Source organism: Gossypium raimondii, chromosome 5 (genome assembly GCF_025698545.1).
Source record: "Gossypium raimondii isolate GPD5lz chromosome 5, ASM2569854v1, whole genome shotgun sequence".
NCBI classification, from domain to species: Eukaryota; Viridiplantae; Streptophyta; class Magnoliopsida; order Malvales; family Malvaceae; genus Gossypium; species Gossypium raimondii.
The window spans coordinates 12,276,160-12,299,542 of record NC_068569.1 but is presented as its reverse complement, the minus strand read 5'-3'; the positions used below and the strand labels follow the sequence as shown (position 1 = coordinate 12,299,542).

At 34.5% G+C, this 23,383-nt stretch overlaps 4 protein-coding genes, 1 non-coding gene and 1 pseudogene across 5 annotated transcripts; 3 read left to right on the top strand and 3 right to left on the bottom strand.

The window, feature by feature from the left end:
- The first annotated feature begins 6 nt into the window (after window positions 1–6).
- LOC105767445 (MACPF domain-containing protein CAD1) lies at window positions 7–4,713 on the top strand. Its single transcript, XM_012586987.2, has 6 exons — window positions 7–490; window positions 1,543–1,781; window positions 2,074–2,269; window positions 2,436–2,619; window positions 2,739–2,893; window positions 3,821–4,713. Exons 1-6 carry the CDS (start codon window positions 191–193, stop codon window positions 4,466–4,468), a joined length of 1,722 nt encoding a protein of 573 aa, XP_012442441.1. The 5' UTR covers window positions 7–190; the 3' UTR covers window positions 4,469–4,713.
- A 112-nt stretch (window positions 4,714–4,825) lies between these two features.
- LOC128041263 (UDP-galactose/UDP-glucose transporter 4-like) lies at window positions 4,826–6,055 on the bottom strand (annotated as a pseudogene).
- A 1,508-nt stretch (window positions 6,056–7,563) lies between these two features.
- On the top strand, window positions 7,564–7,724 carry LOC128041515 (U1 spliceosomal RNA). Its single transcript, XR_008196525.1, has one exon. It is a non-coding gene; the product is annotated as a U1 spliceosomal RNA (small nuclear RNA).
- An 841-nt stretch (window positions 7,725–8,565) lies between these two features.
- LOC105767446 (GDSL esterase/lipase At1g29670) lies at window positions 8,566–10,484 on the bottom strand. Its single transcript, XM_012586988.2, is given in 6 exon segments — window positions 8,566–9,003; window positions 9,106–9,361; window positions 9,456–9,701; window positions 9,794–9,918; window positions 10,111–10,171; window positions 10,173–10,484. Coding segments are annotated over 6 exon segments (1,095 nt in total). The 5' UTR covers window positions 10,356–10,484; the 3' UTR covers window positions 8,566–8,779.
- Window positions 10,485–12,506: 2,022 nt separating this feature from the next.
- LOC105767448 (hypothetical protein) lies at window positions 12,507–13,450 on the bottom strand. The gene is made up of 2 exons (XM_012586992.2): window positions 12,858–13,450; window positions 12,507–12,780 (listed from the first exon to the last, which is right to left on the bottom strand). Exons 1-2 carry the CDS (start codon window positions 13,326–13,328, stop codon window positions 12,616–12,618), a joined length of 636 nt encoding a protein of 211 aa, XP_012442446.1. The 5' UTR covers window positions 13,329–13,450; the 3' UTR covers window positions 12,507–12,615.
- Window positions 13,451–17,199: 3,749 nt separating this feature from the next.
- Window positions 17,200–23,360, top strand: LOC105767443 (alpha,alpha-trehalose-phosphate synthase [UDP-forming] 1). Its single transcript, XM_012586986.2, has 18 exons — window positions 17,200–17,347; window positions 17,433–17,826; window positions 17,935–18,032; window positions 18,135–18,523; window positions 18,611–18,725; window positions 18,873–18,974; window positions 19,143–19,293; window positions 19,529–19,617; window positions 19,896–19,944; window positions 20,058–20,158; window positions 20,249–20,436; window positions 20,714–20,831; window positions 20,984–21,160; window positions 21,255–21,377; window positions 21,464–21,551; window positions 21,676–21,806; window positions 21,890–21,988; window positions 22,747–23,360. Exons 1-18 carry the CDS (start codon window positions 17,297–17,299, stop codon window positions 23,167–23,169), a joined length of 2,886 nt encoding a protein of 961 aa, XP_012442440.1. The 5' UTR covers window positions 17,200–17,296; the 3' UTR covers window positions 23,170–23,360.
- Window positions 23,361–23,383: the final 23 nt, after the last annotated feature.

The following is a 23,383-nucleotide window of genomic DNA, read 5'->3' as shown; positions in this document are numbered from 1 at the left end:
AACAAAAGCAGCAACAACATAAACAAAACTCACCAACTCTCGCGAACCTCCATATCTCTCAATTACATTTCTTTTCAATAAGCCACGCATGAAACAGAAGCTTGAACCAAATTAAAAACCTTTCATTTTCGAGGGTCCTCTGAAGCAAAGAAGAAACCTTTCTTATTTTTTATTTTTAAATTTTTTTTATATGGAAAACCCAAGAACAAGAAGTGGCAGCCCCTTGTGCTCATCTTCTAGCCTAGATGCTTTGACTACAACACTAAGCAGCTCAATTCAAGCTCTGGGTCGTGGCTTTGATGTCACTTCAGATATACGGCTGTTATATTGCAAAGGGGCACCTGGTTCAAGGTTGGTTCAGCTTGATGAAGATCATACCGACGATCTTGTTTTGTCTGGTAGGGTTATTGTGCCCAACGTGTCTGCCGATATCAAGTGGTCAATGGGAAAGGGTGACATCGAGAGAAAACCAGTTTGTAGCTTCCATGAGGTAGTCTGCCGCTATTCCCTTTTGATCTGTTTTCGATTTGTTGTTGTTTTTTTTTTTCTGATTTTGTTTGCCTTTTGAGGTGTTCATATATTTTCCCCCTTTTTCTCGAATCGTTATCTGTGTGGTTTTAATTTCCCAGTTTGGCTGCGTTATTGGCCCTCCTGTCTTAATTGGATGGATGTTGGGTTGATTGGGTTTTTGTTTCAAAGCTTAAATTTCGATAATTGTGTGGACATACTGGGATTTCCCTTTTCTTGCTCGCAAAGATCAACTGTTTGAAATATTTCCTATCCAGAGCATTAGATGGTCTGATTAACAAAGTGAAAAGTGGAAGGAATAGTTACAAGGGAGACTATCTTTTGATCTTCAATGTATATACAATATGAACTGGATACAGTTTAATCCACTTGACCAAGTACTTTCTATGGTGTATGTGTGGAATAACTTCCTTTTTCTATTATCTTTTTGCTTTTACGGCATGTTGTGCCTGTGGTTATTGATTGCTAAAGTTTTCTGCACACTTAGCCATGCTGAAATAGTGGAATTTGCTTTATGGATACATGGGCAGGATCCATTTAAATATAGTTTTCTTATACTGGTGATACTGTTCTGGTGTGATGATATGTTCCTTCCAAATATTGTAATATATGGTTTGGGTGCATTCTATGAATAAATGTGTGCCACTAACGCACTTTTTTTTTTTCATATAGCAATTTGAGATGCAATCCTTATAAGTAAACTAGAAGTGATATTTCTACCAGGGTACTGCTCAAGCATTCTCTCATCTCTGATATAGACTTGACTCCCACTGTTGGTGATGTCTTATGAGTAATGCCATAGGCACTATCCATAATACTTGGTTAAAGCATTCATAAGTTTCAGTTTGGTTATGAATGGCATCTCCAGGTTGAATGTCCTATTTGATGGAAATTTTGTGCCTGTGTTGATGAATTGATGTACTGATGTATTTCAAAGGTTCTACTACTAGTGCCAATGGTTTAGCACAGGCTGGGAAACCACCTTTAATGAACATCTTTATTTTTGAATTCCAGATGTCAGGATACTTTAATGAGAAATCTGGTATAGCAGGGCGTGTTCCGCTGGGAAGCTTTAATGCAATGTTCAATTTCACTGGTTCTTCACGAGTTGATGCAGCTGCTACAAAATCCCTTGCCATGGTTGGATACTTAATTCCCCTATGCACCGTCAAATTAGCTAAGCAGAATTTAATTCTGCATGAAGATGTCAGGCGCGCTGTTCCTTACACTTGGGATCCTGCAGCTTTGGCAAGGTAAATGCATCATCTTTAAAGCGTAAACATTTGTTACTGCAGCTCTACATTTCTTTCTATACCTTTTTTAATTTTGTATCATTGTATTTGTTGCTTCCGTACCCTGAGGTAGTCAAACTAATTTCATCTTCAAATCCTTCTGCCAGCTACGTATTATATGTATCACTATTCTTATCTCTCTTTTCTTTATGCTGAGGTATAATAGGAACAAGGAAATATAGATAATTTTGCATTAGTGAACAGCTTCAGTTTATAACTGTTGATATTGATCTGTTCCTTTTCCTTGTTCCAGTTTTATTGAAAATTATGGTACGCACATTGTTACTTCTGCTACAATTGGTGGGAGAGATGTTGTTTATGTCAGACAGCACCAGTCATCTCCTTTATCGCTAACAGACATTGAGAACTATGTGAAAGACATTGGGGATCAAAGGTTTCTGGACTCCAAAGGCCAGTCAAGTGCTGCACCTTTAAAATACAAGGACAAGGTTAGTATCACGGTGTTGTTAACTCTACAGATTCTATGTCTAAACATGTGCTAATCCTAAGCGTTCTAAGTAACTACCCTTAATGTTTAATTTTGGGGAAATGTCTTGTCTTTTATGTTTGCCTTAAATGTGAAGAAATCCGTTGCTAAAAGAGTTCCTGCTGTAGGATGTTACAGTCATCTTTAGGAGGAGAGGAGGTGATGACCTTGAGCAGAGTCATGCAAGGTGGGCAGAGACTGTGCAATCGGCACCAGATGTCATTAACATGACATTTATGCCCATTGTTTCTCTTCTTGAAGGAGTGCCTGGTATAAAACATTTGGCCCGTGCAATCGAACTATACTTGGAGTGTAAGTTCTTCCTTCTACTGTTTCATGACATGCAATATGATTATCTTACATAGATGTTAGAGATGTTTTCCTTCTTCCTCTCTGGATTCTGGTGACAATTCCTTATTTGCTTTTACCAGACAAGCCACCAATCGAGGATTTACAATATTTCCTGGATTTTCAAATTGCTCGTGTTTGGGCTCCAGAACAGAGCAACATTCAAAGGAAGGAACCGGTGTGTTCATCCCTTCAGTTTAGCTTAATGGGCCCCAAGCTTTATATCAGCCCGGATCAGGTATTCTCTAAAGCAAAAACCTAAATGATTGGATGTTATGAGGAAAGGTGTACAGGGATTTTATAGAATGTTGCTTTATCAAGTGCATGATTATATTGCATCTCTCCTTGAAGTTCAATATTTAGTGCCACTTAAAGAAAGAAAAAGAAACACTACTAATAAATTGAAAACGAACAAGAAGCACCTGGGGGACACGAATCCCCGAATCTGGTTTGTTTTCTTTGTCACGTGATTTATTGCAAATGTTTCTTCCATCATTTAGGGTGTGCTAAGTTGAGTGGGAAAGTGGAAGGATGGAAGAGGAGAAAGGAAAATAGGAAAGAAAATAAATTTTAAGTGTGCTTAGTGGGAGAGGAAAGTGAGAGGAAAGAAAATAGTAAAGATGGTCATTTTCCATCTTAATTCATAAAAATAAACCATTTCAAATTGGAATGATAAGAGGAGAGAAAATGAAACAGATGAGCCAAGCGTTCAAAAGTATGTATTTTTTAAATCATTTTCTTCCCTTTTATTTCTAACTCTATGTCAATTTTTCCATCTTTCCTACCAATTACCAAACACACCAATGAAAAGAAAAAGCATATCTTGTCCTACTTTTCTACTCTTATAATTTTTCATCTTTCCAATGTTCTTTTCACTCTTATAAGCAAAGCCTTACAGAGGCTGGACATATGTGAGGCTCTAATCATAGGTTATTTCACTAAAAGCAAACAATGAGCATGAGAAGGAAGTTGAATAATGAAGATGCATGCTTGATGGAATATTTAGTTATGCTACCTCCATCCTTATTAATAGAATACTATAATCGTCAACATTTTCCCTTTTTCCCGGTGGGAAAAAAGGGTAAATAATGATGAGTATTTCTTGGGGTCACTCCAAATAGGCTTTTTCTCCTGCTAAATTAACTTATGTACAATGATATTGCAGGTAACAGTTGGCCGTAAACCAGTTACTGGGCTTAGGCTTAGCTTAGAAGGCAACAAGCAGAATAGACTAGCAATTCATTTGCAGCACCTAGTGTCCCTTCCAAAAATCCTTCAACCCCACTGGGATGTGCACATGGCCATAGGTGCACCCAAGTGGCAAGGTCCTGAGGAGCAAGACAGCCGTTGGTTTGAACCCATCAAGTGGAAAAACTTCTCCCATGTAAGCACTGCACCAATAGAACACACTGACACTTGCATTGGAGACCTCTCTGGTGTCCACATTGTCACAGGAGCTCAGCTTGGTGTATGGGACTTTGGTTCCAAAAACGTATTACACCTGAAACTTCTCTTCTCTAAAGTACCAGGCTGCACGATAAGGCGATCTGTATGGGATCATAGTCCATGCAGCCTTTCTACTGCACAGAGGACCGACGGATCTTCATCATCAGTTTCGAGTGAGAGAACTTCTGACAATAAAAAGGAAGATAGTTCAAGCCATGTTGGGAAACTTGCAAAGATTGTGGATTCAACTGAAATGTCAAAAGGACCACAGGATAGTCCAGGCCATTGGTTGGTTACAGGGGCTAAGCTTGGGGTGGACAAGGGGAAGATTGTATTGCGTATTAAGTACTCATTACTGAATTACTGATCCATTATTTTCTTTTGGTAGGATTACTCCTTTTCCACGTGTAAGCATACTCGAAGCATTCTTTGCAGTACAGGCGGTCCTTGTTAGTTCCATTCTTGTGTACATTGTGGCTCTTTTTGTTTGTTTATTTGTCCTTACAGTTGATAGTCAGATTATTAGGTCTATGACAACTCTTTTCCTCCATTTATTTGATTTTCAGAAAATCAGGCTATTATTATCCAATAAACACAGCTTTGTTATGTGAAGTGGTGGTTCTTATTCTGCTTTGAACATTGCATATCATAGTTTAATGGTCTTTGTTCATGTCTTTTAGCCATTTTCATCCCTATATTTAGACCGGTTTCAATTGCACGTTTGACATGGTTAACTTGCCTTCCTAGGCTTAGCTTTTCCGCAACTGCTGTTGTGAAAAGTGTTACTAACCAAAAACGGTTGTATATATTGCTGATAATTTTTCTCGATGGATGCTTGCATATATATACAAGTTAGACCATTATTGGTAATAACTTTATTTTATTTCTGTTTTCTTCTCATCAATAATGGCAATACTTAGGGTCCGGTAAGAAGAAAGAAAAAAAAAATATTGAATTAAATATGAAACACATTTGAAATAGACAAAAAGAGAGAAAAAAAAAAAGGCAATCTTCAACTAGGAGTTAAACCCCTGAATAAAATGGTACATTATTTTCTTCATTTCAGGGGTTTTCTCTTTTCATCTTGTTCATCTACTACACTTATCACTTCTTTAGAAGAGGCTTTTGGTTTTCTGGCATTTACATTTGTTCTCTAAACTTTAGGTGATGGTTTAGTATCTGGCAACATCTTCAATACGATTCCCATGGATATCAACAATAGTCTTGACCCGTTGCATTCGGTTAATGGTTTTGTAAATATAATGTAGGATTTCTAACGGTAGTTATCATGGCAGTCGTAGCTACACCGACCTACGGATGTTGAGAGCAAGAACTCCATCCCTTAAAAGCTACAACTAAGAAAATTGAGCAAAACATCTCCATCTATGTTGTTTCGGATTCATGGTGAAAATTGCTTCTTCAAAATTACCCAAAAACACATCCATGATTAAAGCATCCGAAATCATTATCACACCAATTATGCTAAAATTTGGAGATGTCTCTGCATCTGCTAAGGTGAAAAGGATGAGACAAACAACAAGAAGCAAAGCAAAGATGTATTCATGAAATGGGTATTTCCTTCTTAGGCCAGGAACGAAGGCACCCATAATCATAAGTGGCAGTACCTTGGTAGATTTAAACATAATTTAGGTAGGATAATCAAGGTAAGCCAATGAACCCTTAGTTAATCCATGAGAACCCATATATCGCCCAATAGTTTGACATATGCGTTCCATGGATTCACCATTTGCTTCAAAGTAAAGCCTTGAAGCCATACCAAGAAATCCTTGTACGAAATTAAAATACCATCCATAGCTGAACTGAAGCCTATTATAAACATATTCCTCACAAATGCCATTAGCAAGGTAAATCATGAAAGGGAAATCCTAAACAAAAATCTTGTCTGATCCTCGCTTTTCATCTCCTTTCAACAAGTCCTGAATGTTCAATTTCAAAGCACCAAAAACCTCAACTCCTAAAAAAACAAAAATCGAACATCTAACCAAAGAATTGAAGCTAAACCCAGAAGCCAGATGAAATAAAAAAGCTTTTAATAAAATATTGTATTTTCTAAATTTTACTACCCTGAACAGAAAGCTTGAAAAGAAAGATAGATTTTAATTATTAAAAATAACAAGAAGGAAAGTTATAGAAGACTTGTCTAGTCTTTCTCCCGAAGTTGTATGAGATTTAGGGGTGAAAGAGAGAGATTTATGGAGGTTTTAGGCTATTCTGTTTCTTTCTCTCTTTCGAAAAAAACAAAAAGAAAAGAGTCATTCAAGATCAAGCTTTGTTCCCAACTCATTAACGTGAACAAGATTCATTAGGCTAAACAGAATATGCTCGATTGAACAACAGGGTAAAAACCGAAGCATATAAGACGAGATTAACAAGTCATTAGACAAAAGGTTTGGATATCCTAATGAAATAATGGAAGGTTTATGAAAGGGTTACATTTGATTTATTAACATAATCTTCTATTTATAAAGGTGAACATAAATGAATGTTTACATTTAAAATATAAACAAGACAAAACAATGATTTAAAATAATTCAAAACTAGGATAAAATATAATAACAACTTTATATAAATATTTCAAATCCTAACATTACGTTTTTTCTACGGTAAAATATTAATATTACTTATTAATTGTCAATCCTTCTTGCATCCAATTTATATTGTTTAATTCAACATTCTATTAATTTTATTCCTGTTCAAAACATATGCTTGATTGCTTTCCTTGGATTTGATTAAATTTTCATAGGTATTGATTTTCCGATAAAATATATAATTTTTACCAAGTATAGTATAAGTTTTTCTTGCTAGTAACAAAATGTTAATTAGTATAATTGTATCATGGTGATTTAAAACGGCAATATAAAAAGGAAATAATCTTAGTTTAACTTAACAAATTGTTTAAAATATGTAAAAATTATAAACATAAATGCAATATATGTATTAAAAATGAATAAGAGAGTAGCTTGAGGGGGGGCGGGGGGAGTTTGCGATGCTCAAAGGGTTAATCTTGTTGATGCTAAGAGGAATAATGAGGAGAAGGGGATGATGATCAGTTGGAGTCCACCACCATTAGTATGGCTCAAGGTCAATTCTTATGGTGCTCTAGAGGTAGAAACTGCAATGGCTACTTGAGGTGGTGCAATCAGGGACTACCGTGGGCAATGGCTTGTGGGATTTGCAAGGAATATCGGATATGCCACGGTGACTGATGCAGAACTTTGGTGGTGCTCTTCTCTTAAAAAAAAGGTTTATAGTGATTAAAGAATTAAACAATAATAAGAAAACAAAAAATAATGGGATTAGATCCATTCAAAGAGAGCCTGATGAGTGGATGATAGGATTTCAGTTACTTATATCACTTTGTCAAAATCCCACATTGCCTAGCGATGAAAGTGGAGCTAAGCGCTGGAGCTACAAATATGAGGCAAGTTCCTACTCTGAAACATACTTACCTGGACGGGGTCGATGGATGATCACCAAAGTTCATGGCCTAGGGTAGTGACCTCCATTGCACTTAGGAGGGGTGCTTCCCTAAGGTCTCCCCAAGTGGGAGAGCCTGCGTCATAATTTGTGGCAGAGGGGACCTGCGTTCGCGCGGTTCCTACACTAATCTGAAGTTCATTTTTTACTTAAATACTTCTTTTTTAGCATACTGGAGTTATATATCGATAAATTTTCTATGTTACATCTCTACTGTAAATAAATAATAATTAGTTCCGCACATAGTTTCTTTTTCTATTCATAGGAAATATAATGTATGGAACCTGCATCTTCGAAATTAAAAACCATCCATCATTCTACTTCTAAGGCTAGGTGATTTTGGCTTTGAGAGCATGAAGTTAGGAGTAGTAGTTAATCCTTTGACAAAAGTGTCCAGTTTTGTGGTATCCCATATCGGCGCGAAAAAACTTGACGAGCCTCAAATACTGCGAGCACAATTTTCAGACCAACTTTGCGCTTGAAACGGCGATGCAGAAAATCATAACTAATCAATTTAATATTAAATGACCACATAGAAGGTTATGGCAAATGATCTCTCAAAAATCTTCTAAAAAAATCGACTTGCAAAGCAATGGATCTGAATGATAAAAATATGTAAAAAGTTTATTTTTTTAAAGTTGTTTTTAGAAAGTTGATTAAAAAATAAATATGATTTGGCTGATAAAAATATTAAGAATTATATTTGTAAAACATTGATTAAAAAAGATATATAACTTGATTAAAATAATAAAGATTATAGTAGTTTATTTATTTTTAAACTTGATATAAAAAAGATAAAAATATTCTAATAACAAATGTTATTTTATAAAATAAATTTTCAAATTTAATGATTTTTCAAGTAGATAACCAATTCAATCAAAACGCAATTATACAATTTGAGGCTCTGAATTGTTGGCACTAATAATTTCGTGTTTCTCTAGGGGTTGTGGATAATTACATAAGCGATGATACCAACCAAAATTTTATATTAAATACCAACAACAACGAGTTAACTAAACTCTACACTTGAAATAGCAACAAACGACACACCTCTTACAAATGATTGTGTAACAAAATTATAGAAACCACACAAAACTAGTATTATAATTCATGTGAATGAATCTATTAATATAAATAACTTAATTGTTTCCTCTTCTCAAAAGCCTATCTTCCCCCGTCTTCAGAGCTGCGCAAGACGGCGGATATCGATCGGGTAAGCATCTGATGAAGACTGAGCACTGTAAGATCTCCTCCCGATGATCACATTTGCAGCTTCAGTGGGATGAAAAGCATCCCAAAACAAGTACTCGTTCCTATTTGGGCATGGAGTTTGGGCAGGCAAGCAGGTAATTTGACCATTGTTCCTCCCCACTCCACAACACCCTGCATTTGTTACCTTAAAACCTGCCATTTCAAAAAGATAGAAAGAAAAAAAAATCAAAAACCATTAGTAACATTATGACATCGAGGCCTAATCGGTTTTTACAGGTACTTGTCGGGGTTTACCGTATGTGGCGGGGTTGCTTGTTATGTCTTGGAAAATTCCATAAGCATTGATGTAGATGAATTTGGCATCGGAATTGGCGTTGTTGAATTGATCAACGAGCCCTTTAAGCTTGTCATTGAAAATCCGGTTTGCAGCATTGATTCTCTCCACACATGTTTTACCATCTCCACTGTATTGAGCTAATTCATTGGGACTGCAACCGATCTGACCCACCCCAATCAACGCAAACTTCCTTGCCCCATAGTTATACAAAGCCTATATATGCACAAATTGTTTTAGTGGAGGAAAAAAAAACTGGGAAATTAATACATGTAAAAGATTCAATGAAGAATAGTCAAAATACTGTAACCTGAAGCTGCTCAGTGTATTGTTGAATAAGAACATCAGCAAATTGCTCGGGGGTATACTGCCTGCTGGTGGAGTAATAAAGGGGCATGAAATAGTTGTTAAGGTAATCGTTGCTGCCGAGTCCGATCGAGTAAATGCATTTGCTTAAATAATTTGCGGCTGTAGTTTCATCCCCAAGCAGGTTCACCACTTGTGAAATTGTTCGTTGGTAATTTCTAACTTGGCCACTGAAACTGATCCGAGCTCCCTGTATAGTACAAGTTTGCAACTGTAACTACAAAAGTACTGATTAAAGAAACCATATTAATTTAATGCTAAGTAAGTAATTTTTTTTCCTACCAGTTGCTGTCCGGTCTCTTCTCTGATTCCGGCAGCCGCGGATGCATAGTTAACTCCTCCGAGTATTTGTCGACCGCTTGCGGTTGAGTAAGGCGGGATGTAATTGTCGAAGCCCAAAAGCTCAGCTGTAGGTTAAAATAAAAGCAATGTTCAAATAACAATATCATGGTACTTTTTAGAAGGCTTAAGTTAACCAAATTGGTCTAAAATAATCTAATCCAAAATCTGCTGTTGTTTTCAAGTGAAAGAAACCCAAAGTTTGATAATTAGTCAAACAAACAAAGGAAAAAGAAAAGGAAACGAAATTAGAAGCTCACCTATGACATCGACGGTAGTTTTACCATTAGAAAACCTTCCCGTCGGTCCATTAGGGAAGTCAAATCCCGTAAGGCAAGTAATTAGCTCTAGCCAATGACGACAGTTGATTATTATTCCCATTATCCACCAAGGAATCCCCAAAAATAAAGTAACAAGGGACTTGGGGAGCACCTCTAACCCCTAAACACACACTCAAAACCAACAGTAGGGCAGCAACCCCATACACCCCACGCCATTTCCCCATTTTTACTATCAAAAAGATGAAAGAAAAAGGAAAAGGGTGAATGACTAAATGAATATTGATGGAAATGACTGTGAGAGTAAGTAAGCCTGTGGGAGTAAGTAATAGGTTATGGAGACTGGTGAGTAATTTAAATGGTAATCCATAAGTATATATAAAGAATAAAAGTTTGTAGAATCAATCGTCAAAAAGATGACAGGTGATAATGTCTTTTAGCTTTTACAGTTGTAGAAGTTAGGTTAGAGTTAGAGGCATGCATTAATTTCACGCGGAGGTAACGTGAGAGTCTGGTTAGATTGCAATCCAGTGCTCCAATCTCACCTCTCTCAACTCTCAATTCTTGAGCTGGGAGTTTAATTCTACTCGAAGAAAAAAAAAATGTCGGTCCATATAGTTGGCTTGTATGGAATGTAGTATAGTACAATCTATAATTTGACATAAACTTTAGTCTAAAGAATACGTTATTGTATGAATGTGGAATTGGTCTACATTGTTGTGGCTTTGTATACTGCTAATAAAAGCACCGAAGGGTCACATTAAAGGAGTTTCGGTTTTGGAATGCTCAACCTCTTTCATGGCATAGTTGGGCTTGGTAAAAACTGCTGAAGTTAAAGGGAGCTTATGCTGCAGGTTGGTGAGATACAAGGTTCTTACAAAGCTAGTAAAGTTTGGGAGACTATAAGGAACAAGCAAGACAAAGTGCCTTGGCATAAGGTCGTATGGGGAGGGCTTTCAATTCCTAGGCATTCTTTTATTTCTTGGTTAGCATTTCAAAATAGGCTATCAACTAAAGATAGGTTAAATTCTTGGGGTGGTCATCTTGATTTTGTTTGCATTCTTTGTGGTAATATCACATTTATGTTGACTGTTTTTATTCTATAATTCTCGTTAATATTTATACATTTTCATTATAGTTTAAAAGCCTTATATCATCATCCGTAAACTTTGAAAGAATGGGAGTTCGAAATTCTAATCATCCCCTCTTTAAGGGAGAGGGAACTCTGTATTTTTTTTTATCATTACGTGAAACTCTCTTATTTATTATATGATAAATATTGATTTTAATTAATCTACTTTAAATTAAAACTTTTTATCTTTTTCCAATTTTATCTTATCGTGATATTGATACGATGATGATGATAAATTTATCAAAAGAGAGAATAGTCATTGGATCATTACCTTACTATAATAGTGAAAATCATAATTTATAATAATTAGTTGCTGGCCTAATTAATGTTGTACCAACAGCAATTAAGTTGTTTCATTGACTTTTTTCCAATCGCATCCTACTCTCCTTTTTTCTTTTTGGGAATATAAAAGTTTTAATACATCAATTAGTATTATACTGAATAATTAATTTAATAAATTAAGAGAATTACAATTTTATTTAACTTAATATTTTAAAATTGATAGGATTCAAATTTAAGAGCTTAAAGTTTTGTAAATTTCAATTTTATTATTGAATCAACATCTTACTTTTTCTTAAAACAAAATAAAAATATTAAATCTTTTAAGCTAAAGTTTATACCACACACAACACTATAATTTTGCAATTTATGTTTAAAAATGGCTGCAAATGTATCCTTAAATATGGTTGGGATAAATATGTATTATATTGATGATAAAGTAGAGTCCAGGTCTGTATTATTATTTTGATGCATGAAAAATGACTTTAGCAAGAGACAATTTCAGAAAAGTTCGTGACATCTGATCATCAATTTGGTCCACAGACGAAAAATTGGAACTCAATCACATGCCATTAGACTTAGTCGTGGCCAGGTTCGTATGAAAATATGTCGAAGTACCTTTCGGCCTTTTCCTATTTAATTTTGGGTTTACTTTGATGATCTTCATTTTCTCCACAATTCATTAAATGCATACTTTAAGTGAGTCGAAACAGGAAAAGTAAGTCATTAATGCTAGTGGGTCACCAATATTAATCTAGGAGCCGATTAGCATGAGTCTTCCAGCCCAAATGCACTGGTGCTCACTCATCACCACAGTACTAGCTGGCTCCTTGTTGACCTTCGGCCTCCGTTTTACGGATTTTTTTCTCTTTTTCAAATGCAGTGGCGCAAATAGTTAAATGAGTATCATTTAATAGTTGGAGGAAAAAGAACAGTGAGTGCTCAAGTCGACTGGATAAAGAAGAAATTAAGAAACCCAATTTGAATTAATTTCATACGAAGAGATAATCTAAATTGTTGGAAAGAAAATAAAAATTACAGTAAGATACAATCAATGTCCAACTTGTTTGATTATATCACAGCTCTTGGGAGTGATTAGAAGTAGAATACTGTGAAGCTAAATCTTTGAAAATTTGAATCAATCCTTTCAAGTCGTTGCTCCCTAATTCCATGCAGTCCCTAAGTAGACCACCTTCCAATACTTCTCTTTGCATCGTTTCAGTTATTTCCCTTAATGCCCCCTGCCCAGTTTTAACAATCGATCCAAATTAAACTACCACATTTTTAAGAAAATAAACGGATTGGAAAAGAAACGTACCGATTTTTTAAAGACTTTGAGAAGGCGGTTAAAAATCCGATTCGAAATCGCGAGGGCGTTTCTGTAATTTCCAGCAACCCAGCTAGCCCTCTCCATATCCGAGTTAGACCGAGTCAACTCGCCTAACACCCTACCTAACTGGTTCAAATCCGATGCGACGCCGAAGATTTCCGCGTAATCCAAATCGCTACCCCAGGCGTAGTTCCAAACGTAGTCCCATCCTACCGACCACGCCGCGCCCCAAAATCCTACCCCTTGCCATCGCTCCAGCTTCTCGGCGATGAGCCTCGCGCGGTTCGAGCCATCCGCGTCCCCGCGTGCGGATCGTAAATTGGACACGCGCGTTAGCAGAGATTGGGAGAGGGAGACTAAGGTTTTGTATTGAGAATAAGAAAGGGAATCAACGGCTTCCGGGATGGTCACAGCGAGAAGGATGAAAAATATTACGGTTGCACGTGGTGGTAAAAACATGGCCGTTGATTTTAAGGCGGGTTTTTACGGTCGACGAGATGTTCCGCCGTGAATTTTAAAGGAGGCGGAGTCGGCTAATTTAGGGCCTAAATAAAACCTATCATTGGACTGGGCTCACTTAAATGAATTCATTTGACATTTTAAAGTATATTGTGGGCTTTTAAACGTTAATACCTCAAAATCCATAAAGTTTTACATATATGATGTTATGTACTAAGAGTCAGGTTGTATTTTACATTTTCTACTAATAAAATAAATAAATTAGTTTCTATATGTTAGATCAACAAGTAAAATGGTCATTTTGTTAAAAAATTCATCCATTTGGACCATTTCTACTGTTAAAAATTAGTCTATGTACGTCAACATGAGGTACGCTTGACACTTCACGTGTTATTGTTTGGTTATTCTATTAGTTACATCCATTTTTAATAGTACAAATGAATAAAATTTTTAACAAAAAAAAGACTAATTTGCTCTTAAATCTAACATATAGGGGCTAATTTGCCTATTTTTAGTAGAATGTGCAAAATGCAATCTAACTAAGGGCTTCCATGGTACTTTTACCTATAATTTTTATAGATAAAATTTAGGGTAAACTACACCATTAGTCACTAAACCATGGGTAAGCTTTCGTTTTGGTCACTTAACAAAAAAAAGTTACAATTTGGTCATTAAACTATTCAAAAGTTTTCATTTAAGACTAGGTTATTAAAGTCGATGCTATATGACTTTCTCTATTTGCACTATTAGCACCAAATGAAAGCTCTTTTTACCATTCTCTTCTAGAGTTCATTTTTTCATGAAACAGCTTTGGACATCAAGAATTTGCGAACAAAAAATTCAAATAGTTATTTTTTCCAATCGACTTGAATCCAATGTATGTTATTCTACTCGTTGATGGGTAGATATATAAGTATAAGTATAACATTTATTTTGTTTCACATGATAACTTGTTTTTATGGTAACTAGAACATGATTATGGTTGGGATAGAAAATATCTTTTAATTATTTATTATATTTTATATTGTATAATTAGAAGGTTATTATTTACATAGACGGTAAAATATATATATCACATACATATACATTATGTACAAAAGAAAATTTTCAAATAAATTTTCAAATCTACACAAAACAGAAACTGAGCTTTGGACTATTTTTCAAATTTAGATTAATTCGACATGATATGAATTATTATACATTTAAAATTGGTTATAAATTATAGGAGTATTAATAAATAAAATATGCTGAAAAATTAAACCAACAATGAGTAAAAATAAAATTAAAAATTCCGTATAATCTGAAATTCTGAATACACTTCTAACCAATCAAGGAAGAAAAGGTATTTTGAGTGAATACCAATCAATAAATTAAAAACGTGGGTTTTGGCTTGCTTAGTTAGTAATGAAAACAACATTTGTTGAATTTCATTGTAATATATCCATCACTTGCTCATAATTACATCTTCCTTCTTCGAAGTTAGCCACAGATCAAAACAAAACTTGCCAAGTATTCCACCTTTCTACCTCAACTACATGCTTTTTGTTTCCAATTTTACATAAGGTTTGGAATTATTTTCAGATAATTAGACAAAACGAAGTCAACTTATGACAAAAAATTGATTTCCTTAGAAGGAAAATCCCATAATGACCTCCACTTAAACCCGCTTAAGTGTCTGCCATTGGAAGTTAGCTTTTCTTTTTGGCTTGAAATGGAGTCTATTTTTAGATTGTGTACCAGAAAAACAAAAATTATTTTTTGAGTAAATTACATCGAAAGTCATTATACTATTAATTAATTTATATTTTGATCCCTAAATTTTAAAATTTTACAAAATATTGAATATAGTTCACTTTTGTTTTTTAAAATGAGTTTTGCTTTAAATTTTATTCTGAAATCATGACTACATATTTATTGTTGGATTCATTTTTGAATATTCGACCTTCCCAGAAAATATGGAGATATTTTAACCAACTTCCTACTAATACGAAAAGAAGTAAAAAATAAAAAGATAGTAACGACAATTTTTTTAATTTACAATTTTACCTCTTATTATAAATTAAAATTTATGCAATAAGATTTTAACATTTTTAAAAGATAACACATGTTTTAAAATTTTCATTGTATAAAAAATTTATATTTTATAATTTATCCTTTTTAATATATTTTATGTTATTTTAAACAAAGTCAAATTTTAAATAATTTTAATACAAAATATTTGAAATAAATTGTACTATAAAAATATAAAATGTTACAATTTTAAAAATGCAGACAAGACAAAATCAAATGTTAAAATAAAAATAGAAAGAAAATTTCATTACGGATCATATATATGTAATTTTGGATTATTTGAATTTGAAACTGCAAATCTACCTACAAATTATCCGAGTATTACTATTCAAATCCAAATTTGAATTAAATATTATTATCTTTCGAATATTTAAATCCATAAAAAAATTTGAATTTAACATTTTAAATCATATGTATATATTTTTTAATATAATATGTGCTAAATATAATTATATACCATAGCATAAAATAAATTCATATTATAATATTTAATTAAATTATATAAATATTTTTAATTTTTAAAAGTGATTTAACTAATTCAATTAATCGAATAATAAAGAGGATAAACACAAATTTAGGTATTAATTATTCGGTTAGGTTTACGAATATAAAAGAATATGATTCAAGAAAAGTTAAATTAGATACAAGAGAACAATATGTTAAAGAAGATATTTTTTATAAAAATAATTATTATATTTAACTTTTAAAAATATATATTATTATTTTTATACCTTATTTATTAATTTTGTATATTATAATCAATGTTTAAGGTGAGTATTGATAGTTTAAACATGACTTTATATATATATGAGGTATTGGGTTCAAATTTTGTTAAAAGTATTTATTTTCCAACTATTAGATTCGAATCAATTATTTGAGGAAGTCTATCGCATCCGCTTCAAAAGCGAATAGTAATTTTAACATCTAAATTGTCATCACTAATTTAAGAAAAATAAGAAAATATTATAAGTATTATTTTCAACAATTTTTCAATAGTTCCTACCTACTTACAGCTTATTTGCTTATTAAGATTTTCAAACATTGTTTAAGTTAACCTATTTTAGATTAATAAATAGGTGTCTATTCATTTAATTATTTTCAATATTTTTTATTAAAAATTCGAAGCAGCTAAAATCTTATTATAATATTCAAATTAACATTTTTTATCATTCTCGTTAAACCTAAAATTATTTTAATTAGTATGATAAAAATTATCTTACAAATAACTTAGATCTTAATAGATATCAATTTTATAAATAAAATCCTTAATTGTCGGAATTAAGTGATACCAAATCATTTTAAAACAAAATATAAAATACAATAGTACACATTAATAGAGTTGTGTTAGCATGGAAAAGAGAGTGATTGTGACCCCAATATATAATCTCTTTCACTTTCTGAAGTGAAGTTAGCTTATAAACCACATACTTTATTTTCAGCCATTATATTTTAATGATTTTCATAAAAATAACAACATTATTATTTGGATAAAGAATAAATAAAATGACAGTTCATTTCAATGCAGAAGGTGACCCATCAACGTAATTGAGAATGAATGATGATTTCACAGTTTAAATCCCAATGGTTTTTTTCCTAGAAATATCATGGTTGGTTATAAACGACAAAGTTAACTCATTCGACAAGCCATTCTGGATTCGTACGTTACGGATATAGCATGGTTGCATGGTCTAGGAATAACCTCTGAAAATGATGATGGCATATGTATAAATGCATAAATATGTGCATATATATATATATGGTGATAGATTTTTTATGAACTAACTCATTGGAGTTAGCCACCACAGCCTTTGGCTTAGCATCCCAAATATCCGCGTTTACCCCAACTTGCTCTCTCACCTCTTCATCTTCTCCAATCTCACCCTTTCTCGTTACCTCCAATGTCGATTTCATCTCCAGATACCTGCATTTCGCATAACAATAACAATCTGGTGAGATAGAATAAACCCTTTTTTTTCTATTGTTAGTGTGATTATGGTTTGTGATTTGTAAATGTTCTTTTATTTGATTTGTTAGCCTAATTTGTCGAATAAAAGCAACGGAATGCGAGGGAATAAATATAACTGTAACAACAGTGGCACACCGAGAACAAGATTGGAAAGGCTTCTTAGGGAGAGGGAGTTAAGGAAATTCAACAAGTCTTTGAATGATGGTGAAACTGAGTTATCGAACAATGACTCGTTTTCACCCGATTCTTTTGAAGCTTTCAGCTGGTTCAACGATGAAGAATCCTTGGAAACCATTTCAGCTAATGGATGTTCTACTGATGGATGCGAAAGGCAAGATTCCCGGACTTCCAGAGAGCGCCTCTTGGTGGTTGCTAATAGGCTTCCCGTTTCTGCAGTACGACGTGGGGTGGATTCATGGCATCTTGAGATAAGTGTAGGAGGCTTAGTCAGTGCACTCCTCGGTATAACATAAATGATCACTTCTTTCTCTCTATCGCTTACATTTTTTGGAATTCATTTTCAATTGTTGAGTTTTCACATTGCAATGTTTTACATTTTTTTTTACGAAGGTGTGAAGGAATTTGAGACAAGATGGATTGGTTGGGCTGGTGTAAATGTCCCTGATGAAATTGGACAAAGGGCATTAATTAAAGCTTTAGCTGAAAAGGTTACAAACAAATCAAATTCTTGATGTTTTCAACAATTTAACTTGTAATCGATAAAAAAGATTTTGGGGTAAATGTTTAATCGTGTTCATTACATAATGCAGAGATGTATACCAGTATTTCTTGATGAAGAAATTGTTCATCAATATTATAATGGATATTGTAACAACATATTGTGGCCTTTGTTTCATTACCTTGGTCTCCCACAAGAAGACCGCCTTGCAACTACTAGAAGCTTTCAATCTCAGTTTGATGCGTATAAGAAAGCAAACCAGATGTTTGCTGAAGTCGTTAAAGAACATTATGTGGAAGGGGATGTGGTTTGGTGTCATGATTACCACCTAATGTTTCTTCCAAAATGTTTGAAAGAGCGGAACAGAAAAATGAAAGTTGGTTGGTTTCTGCATACTCCTTTTCCTTCTTCTGAAATCCATAGGACACTACCGTCTAGGTCGGAGCTGCTCAGATCAGTACTTGCTGCTGATTTAGTAGGGTAAAGATCATTTTTTGTTACCAGCATTGCTACATTTGAAAGCTAATACATATATCTTGTTTAATTGTTGGCATGTTAACTTTCCAGCTTCCATACATATGACTATGCAAGGCATTTTGTTAGTGCTTGTACTCGTATTCTTGGGCTGGAAGGCACACCTGAAGGAGTAGAGGATCAAGGAAGGCTGACTCGTGTAGCTGCAGTATGTCCTAGCTTTAAAATGCCAATTTATATATATATATATATATATTTATTTATTTATTTATTTTTTGCAGAGTTCTTTTAGCATTGTAAATACATTATTCCTTATCACATCTTCCCTTTTTTTCTTGGGAACTTTAAATTTTAGTTCCCAATAGGGATTGATTCTGATCGGTTCATTCGAGCTCTTGAACTCCCTCAAGTTCAAGATCACATGAAAGAACTGAAAGAAAGGTTTGCTGGCCGAAAGGTACGAATTGATTCGTTTGTCTCTCTTTCTTTCTGTGTCTTCTTTGCACCATAGTCGATTACACTTGATGATATTTGTTAATATGTCTATACCATCTATAGGGCATTTTAATGCAAATCTGCGAACAGTTTATTGAGTTACTCATGGTTAATGTTTAACAATTGCAAGGTAATGTTAGGCGTTGATCGGCTTGATATGATCAAGGGTATACCACAGAAGATTTTGGCATTTGAAAAATTCCTTGAGGAAAATCCTAATTGGCGTGATAAGGTGGTTCTCCTGCAAATTGCTGTCCCTACCAGGACTGATGTTCCTGAGTGTATGTTCCTTTATACAACATTTTTCTAATTCTACTAGATTACTTTAAAAGATTGCCTTGGCTTTTGCTACAAGTACTGTCAAGGGTATTAACTATTGGCATGGTCCATCTTACTAATACACTAGCATCTCAAGATGTACAACTCGTTTAGATTTGCTGATGTGGATGTTGCTTTCTTCCCTCCCCCTCTCCCCCCCTGTCAAAATCTTACACGTTGATTTTCTTGATTTCATAGATCAAAAGCTTACTAGCCAGGTTCATGAGATTGTTGGTCGAATTAATGGAAGATTTGGAACTCTTACTGCTGTACCTATACATCATCTGGTTCGGCTATACCTTTATCATCTTTGTATTTCACTGTAATATGATGAAAGAGCTATTGTGCTTACCTTCAAGCTTAGCAATGCACTATTTAGTCAATTTTAGAGCCATTAATGCACTGCCATCAAGACATTAAGGAGAAGTTTTTCTTTTCCCCACGGGATCATTGTTTTTTATCTGCTTAAGACAACATTATCCTACCCTTTATTGTTACTTTCAACACGCCTCCATGTTCATTGATTGTGTAAAGATTTCTAATGCATTTCCTTACTCTTTTATAGGACCGTTCTCTTGATTTTCATGCATTATGTGCACTATACGCTGTTACTGGTACTGACTTTTGTGCCATAACACAACTTTCAATCACTATTCTCGTTTTTTCTTTCACTATGACAACTTTTCTCACGCAAGTCCAAACTTTTGGAAATTAATTAATTATGCAGATGTAGCTCTTGTGACATCTTTGCGGGATGGAATGAACCTTGTCAGCTATGAGTTTGTTGCCTGCCAAGCTTCCAAGAAAGGGGTTCTTATATTAAGTGAGGTACTTGAATCTGACAAGGAATCAAATCTATTCATGGCTTTTCCCGAAGTCTTAAATTTTCAGAGTAAAGACGTCTCTGCTTAATTCTAGTTTGCAGGGGCTGCTCAATCTCTTGGTGCTGGAGCCATTTTGGTTAATCCATGGAACGTCACCGAAGTTGCTTCTTCAATCGGTTATGCTTTGAATATGCCAGCTGATGAGAGAGAGAAACGCCACCACCATAACTTCGTGCATGTAACTACACACACATCACAAGAGTGGGCTGCAACCTTTGTAAGGTGTTTGATCTTAGCTTAGTACTGGTAATTTCTTTCATGAAAACTTGAGGAAGTGAGGGCAGGACCAACCGGTGCTTATCATGTGACAGGAAAGAGAGAAAATAAGGCTTACTAGCAACACCCTTTGCCTTCATGTTTTTGTTAAAAAACAAAAAAGAGAACACTAGTTCTTTTTTCTTTTCAAGATCCTGGAATTTTAGTAACGGATGATTGGCTGGTTTCCCTTATGTCTTTCTCTTGTTTCAATTTTTATTTTAACAAAAACTTTTCCTTGTAGTGAACTTAATGATACCATTGTTGAAGCTCAATTAAGGACAAGACAAATCCCACCACCGCTTCCAATTGAAGTTGCAGTTGATCGTTACGCGAAGTCTAATAACCGATTGCTCATACTGGTATTTTAATTTCTTACAACTTCATTCTTTATTTGACAAGGTAGAGAAAGCTGTTAGACTCTCTACCTCTTGGAACATTTCATGAAGAGAATCTATGAAAAAGAGTTCCTTCTGGTTTTCCCTTTCATTTTCATGATCAAACTTCCATACAGGGATTCAATGCAACTTTAACTGAACCAGTGGATACCCTTGGGAGGAAGGGCAGCCAAATTAAAGAAATGGAGCCCAAGTTACGCCCGGATTTACAAGAACCTTTGAGAAAGCTCTGTGATGATCCAAAGACTACAATTGTTGTCCTCAGTGGAAGTGATAGAAGTGTCCTGGATGATGTAAGCTTCTTTTTACTTTTCTAAATATGACTTTAGTTCTTCTACTCTTTTCCCTTTCTTTCTCAAATAGTTGAACTAATAATTTGCTCTGCAGAACTTTGGTGATTACAGCATGTGGTTGGCAGCAGAAAACGGAATGTTCTTACGAGCTACGAAAGGAGATTGGATGACGACAATGCCGGAAAATTTAAACATGGAATGGGTGGATAGCGTCAAGGTTATACGTTAGTTAGATGAATAAAAGTTAAATGCGTACTGAGTTCTGCAGGTTCTAAACTGTCTGATGCTTATTTGTGATCTCAGCATGTATTCGAATATTTTACTGAAAGAACTCCTCGATCTCATTTCGAGCTCCGGGAAACTTCACTTATATGGAACTATAAATACGCAGGTTCTCATCAATAAACTTCAACTAATTCATGTTGTCTCTTCTGTTTAGCATATGATAATCACATCAGATTTAAGCTAAATGTTGGTTTCTGGCGTTTATTGGTCTTAACAACTTAAAATTCTAGATGTCGAGTTCGGAAGACTTCAAGCAAGGGATTTGTTGCAGCATCTTTGGACAGGTCCAATCTCTAATGCATCTTTAGACGTTGTCCAAGGCAGCCGGTCCATTGAGGTTCGATCTGTCGGTGTTACAAAGGTATGCATTGGTGGTATTACTCTTCTGCTATTCATTCAGCATCACAGGCTGGCTTATCTCATGCTTCGATGAATATATGTCAGGGTGCAGCGATCGACCGAATCCTTGGAGAAATTGTTCATAACAAAGGCATGAAGGAACCCATTGATTATGTCCTATGCATTGGCCACTTTCTAGCTAAGGTGTGTTTCAATTACCAACTTTAAGCTGTTTCCCTTTATTTTGAGGAATTCCCCGCATGGAAATATTTAGTTTGAAGACACTGCATTAACCATATCTTATTGTGCTGCAATTCCAAACTGTTTGTTCAAATGGGAACAGACCTGAATATGCAATAAGATCACCTAACAGTTCTAAAGTGTGTTTGGTTGAGTGAAAATGTGGAAGGATAAGAGGGAGTAGAAAAATAGACAAAAAAATAAATTTTGAGTGGGTTTGGTAGGAAAAGAAAGAAATAAAAATAACCATTTTTTATTCCAATGCATAAAAATTAATCTTTCCAAATTGGAATAATCAGAGGACAAAAATGAGAAAAAGGTGTATGATAATTCAAAATTATGCATTTTTCTAATGTTCTATTTTCATTCCTCTCATTTTTCAACTCTACCAAAAAAGAAAAAGAAATTCTTTCAAATTTTTAATCTTTTCTATCTGGAACAACTATGGAAAAAAAATATTTTTTTATCTTTCTGTTTTCTACACCTTCAATTATCCATTTTTCTAATTTTTTTTCACTCTACCACGTAAAGCTTTAGGGGTTTTAGCACCACTAGCTATTTTGACCTATAATTGAAAATTTTCTAGCATTGCTTGAATAAATTCTGAAATATAAAGCCAATGATAAGGCAAGGAACTCATATGTTCAGGAACACAGAAAGATGCTCATTCTTCACCCTTAAATACGAATAATTGGAAGTTAAACATTCTGTAATTGGTTCAGGATGAAGACATTTATACCTTTTTCGAGCCAGAGCTTCCGTCAGAAGTGCCAGCCCCTGTCAGATCCCATGTAACACCACCAGTCAGGACATCTGTTTCAAAGTTATCGACAAGTAGAAGTCTATCCAGGGAAGATCGCCTTAAGAAACATCGTCCTATGCCAACTATTGAGAGAAGCAAAAGTTACCATGTAAACACAGATGTTTTCCAATCAAGGGTGGTAGATAGAATGTCGTTGCAAGAGGGTTCTTCAGTACTTGATCTTCAGGGGGACAACTATTTTTCTTGCTCTGTAGCTCGGAAAAGGTCTAATGCTCGGTATCTCCTTAGATCATCAGATGATGTTGTTAAACTCTTAACAGAGCTGACAAATTCATGGATCGACAGTATGAACACTGATGGATCTACAATGGAGGGAAATTAGAAGCAGCAACTTCCATTGACATCTTGGTGGTACTATCATGTAACTGGCCTTTCACGTTTCTCGCACTGAAATTCATTGAATCTCTTTTAAATTTGATCATTCTTCACATTAAAGGTAAAGCTTTCCAGAAAGTTTTATTTTCTTTTTCAAAATAAAATTTTAGTTTTTGATTTCTCAATCAATTTATTTCAGTTCAATTCTTCTTTTGACTTGT

Bases quoted from the DNA above. Each gene is read 5' to 3' on its own strand.
- LOC105767445 (XM_012586987.2), top strand. From the start codon at position 191: ATGGAAAACCCAAGAACAAGAAGTGGCAGCCCCTTGTGCTCATCTTCT. The intron at 2,270-2,435 runs GTTAGTATCACG...TTCCTGCTGTAG, and splicing joins CTTTAAAATACAAGGACAAG to GATGTTACAGTCATCTTTAG. The intron at 2,894-3,820 runs GTATTCTCTAAA...ATGATATTGCAG, and splicing joins TTTATATCAGCCCGGATCAG to GTAACAGTTGGCCGTAAACC.
- LOC105767448 (XM_012586992.2), bottom strand. From the start codon at position 13,328: ATGTTTTTACCACCACGTGCAACCGTAATATTTTTCATCCTTCTCGCT. The intron at 12,781-12,857 runs GTACGTTTCTTT...AAAACTGGGCAG, and splicing joins TCAAAGTCTTTAAAAAATCG to GGGGCATTAAGGGAAATAAC.
- LOC105767443 (XM_012586986.2), top strand. From the start codon at position 17,297: ATGTCGATTTCATCTCCAGATACCTGCATTTCGCATAACAATAACAAT. The intron at 17,348-17,432 runs GTGAGATAGAAT...TTGATTTGTTAG, and splicing joins CGCATAACAATAACAATCTG to CCTAATTTGTCGAATAAAAG. The intron at 17,827-17,934 runs GTATAACATAAA...TTTTTTACGAAG, and splicing joins CTTAGTCAGTGCACTCCTCG to GTGTGAAGGAATTTGAGACA.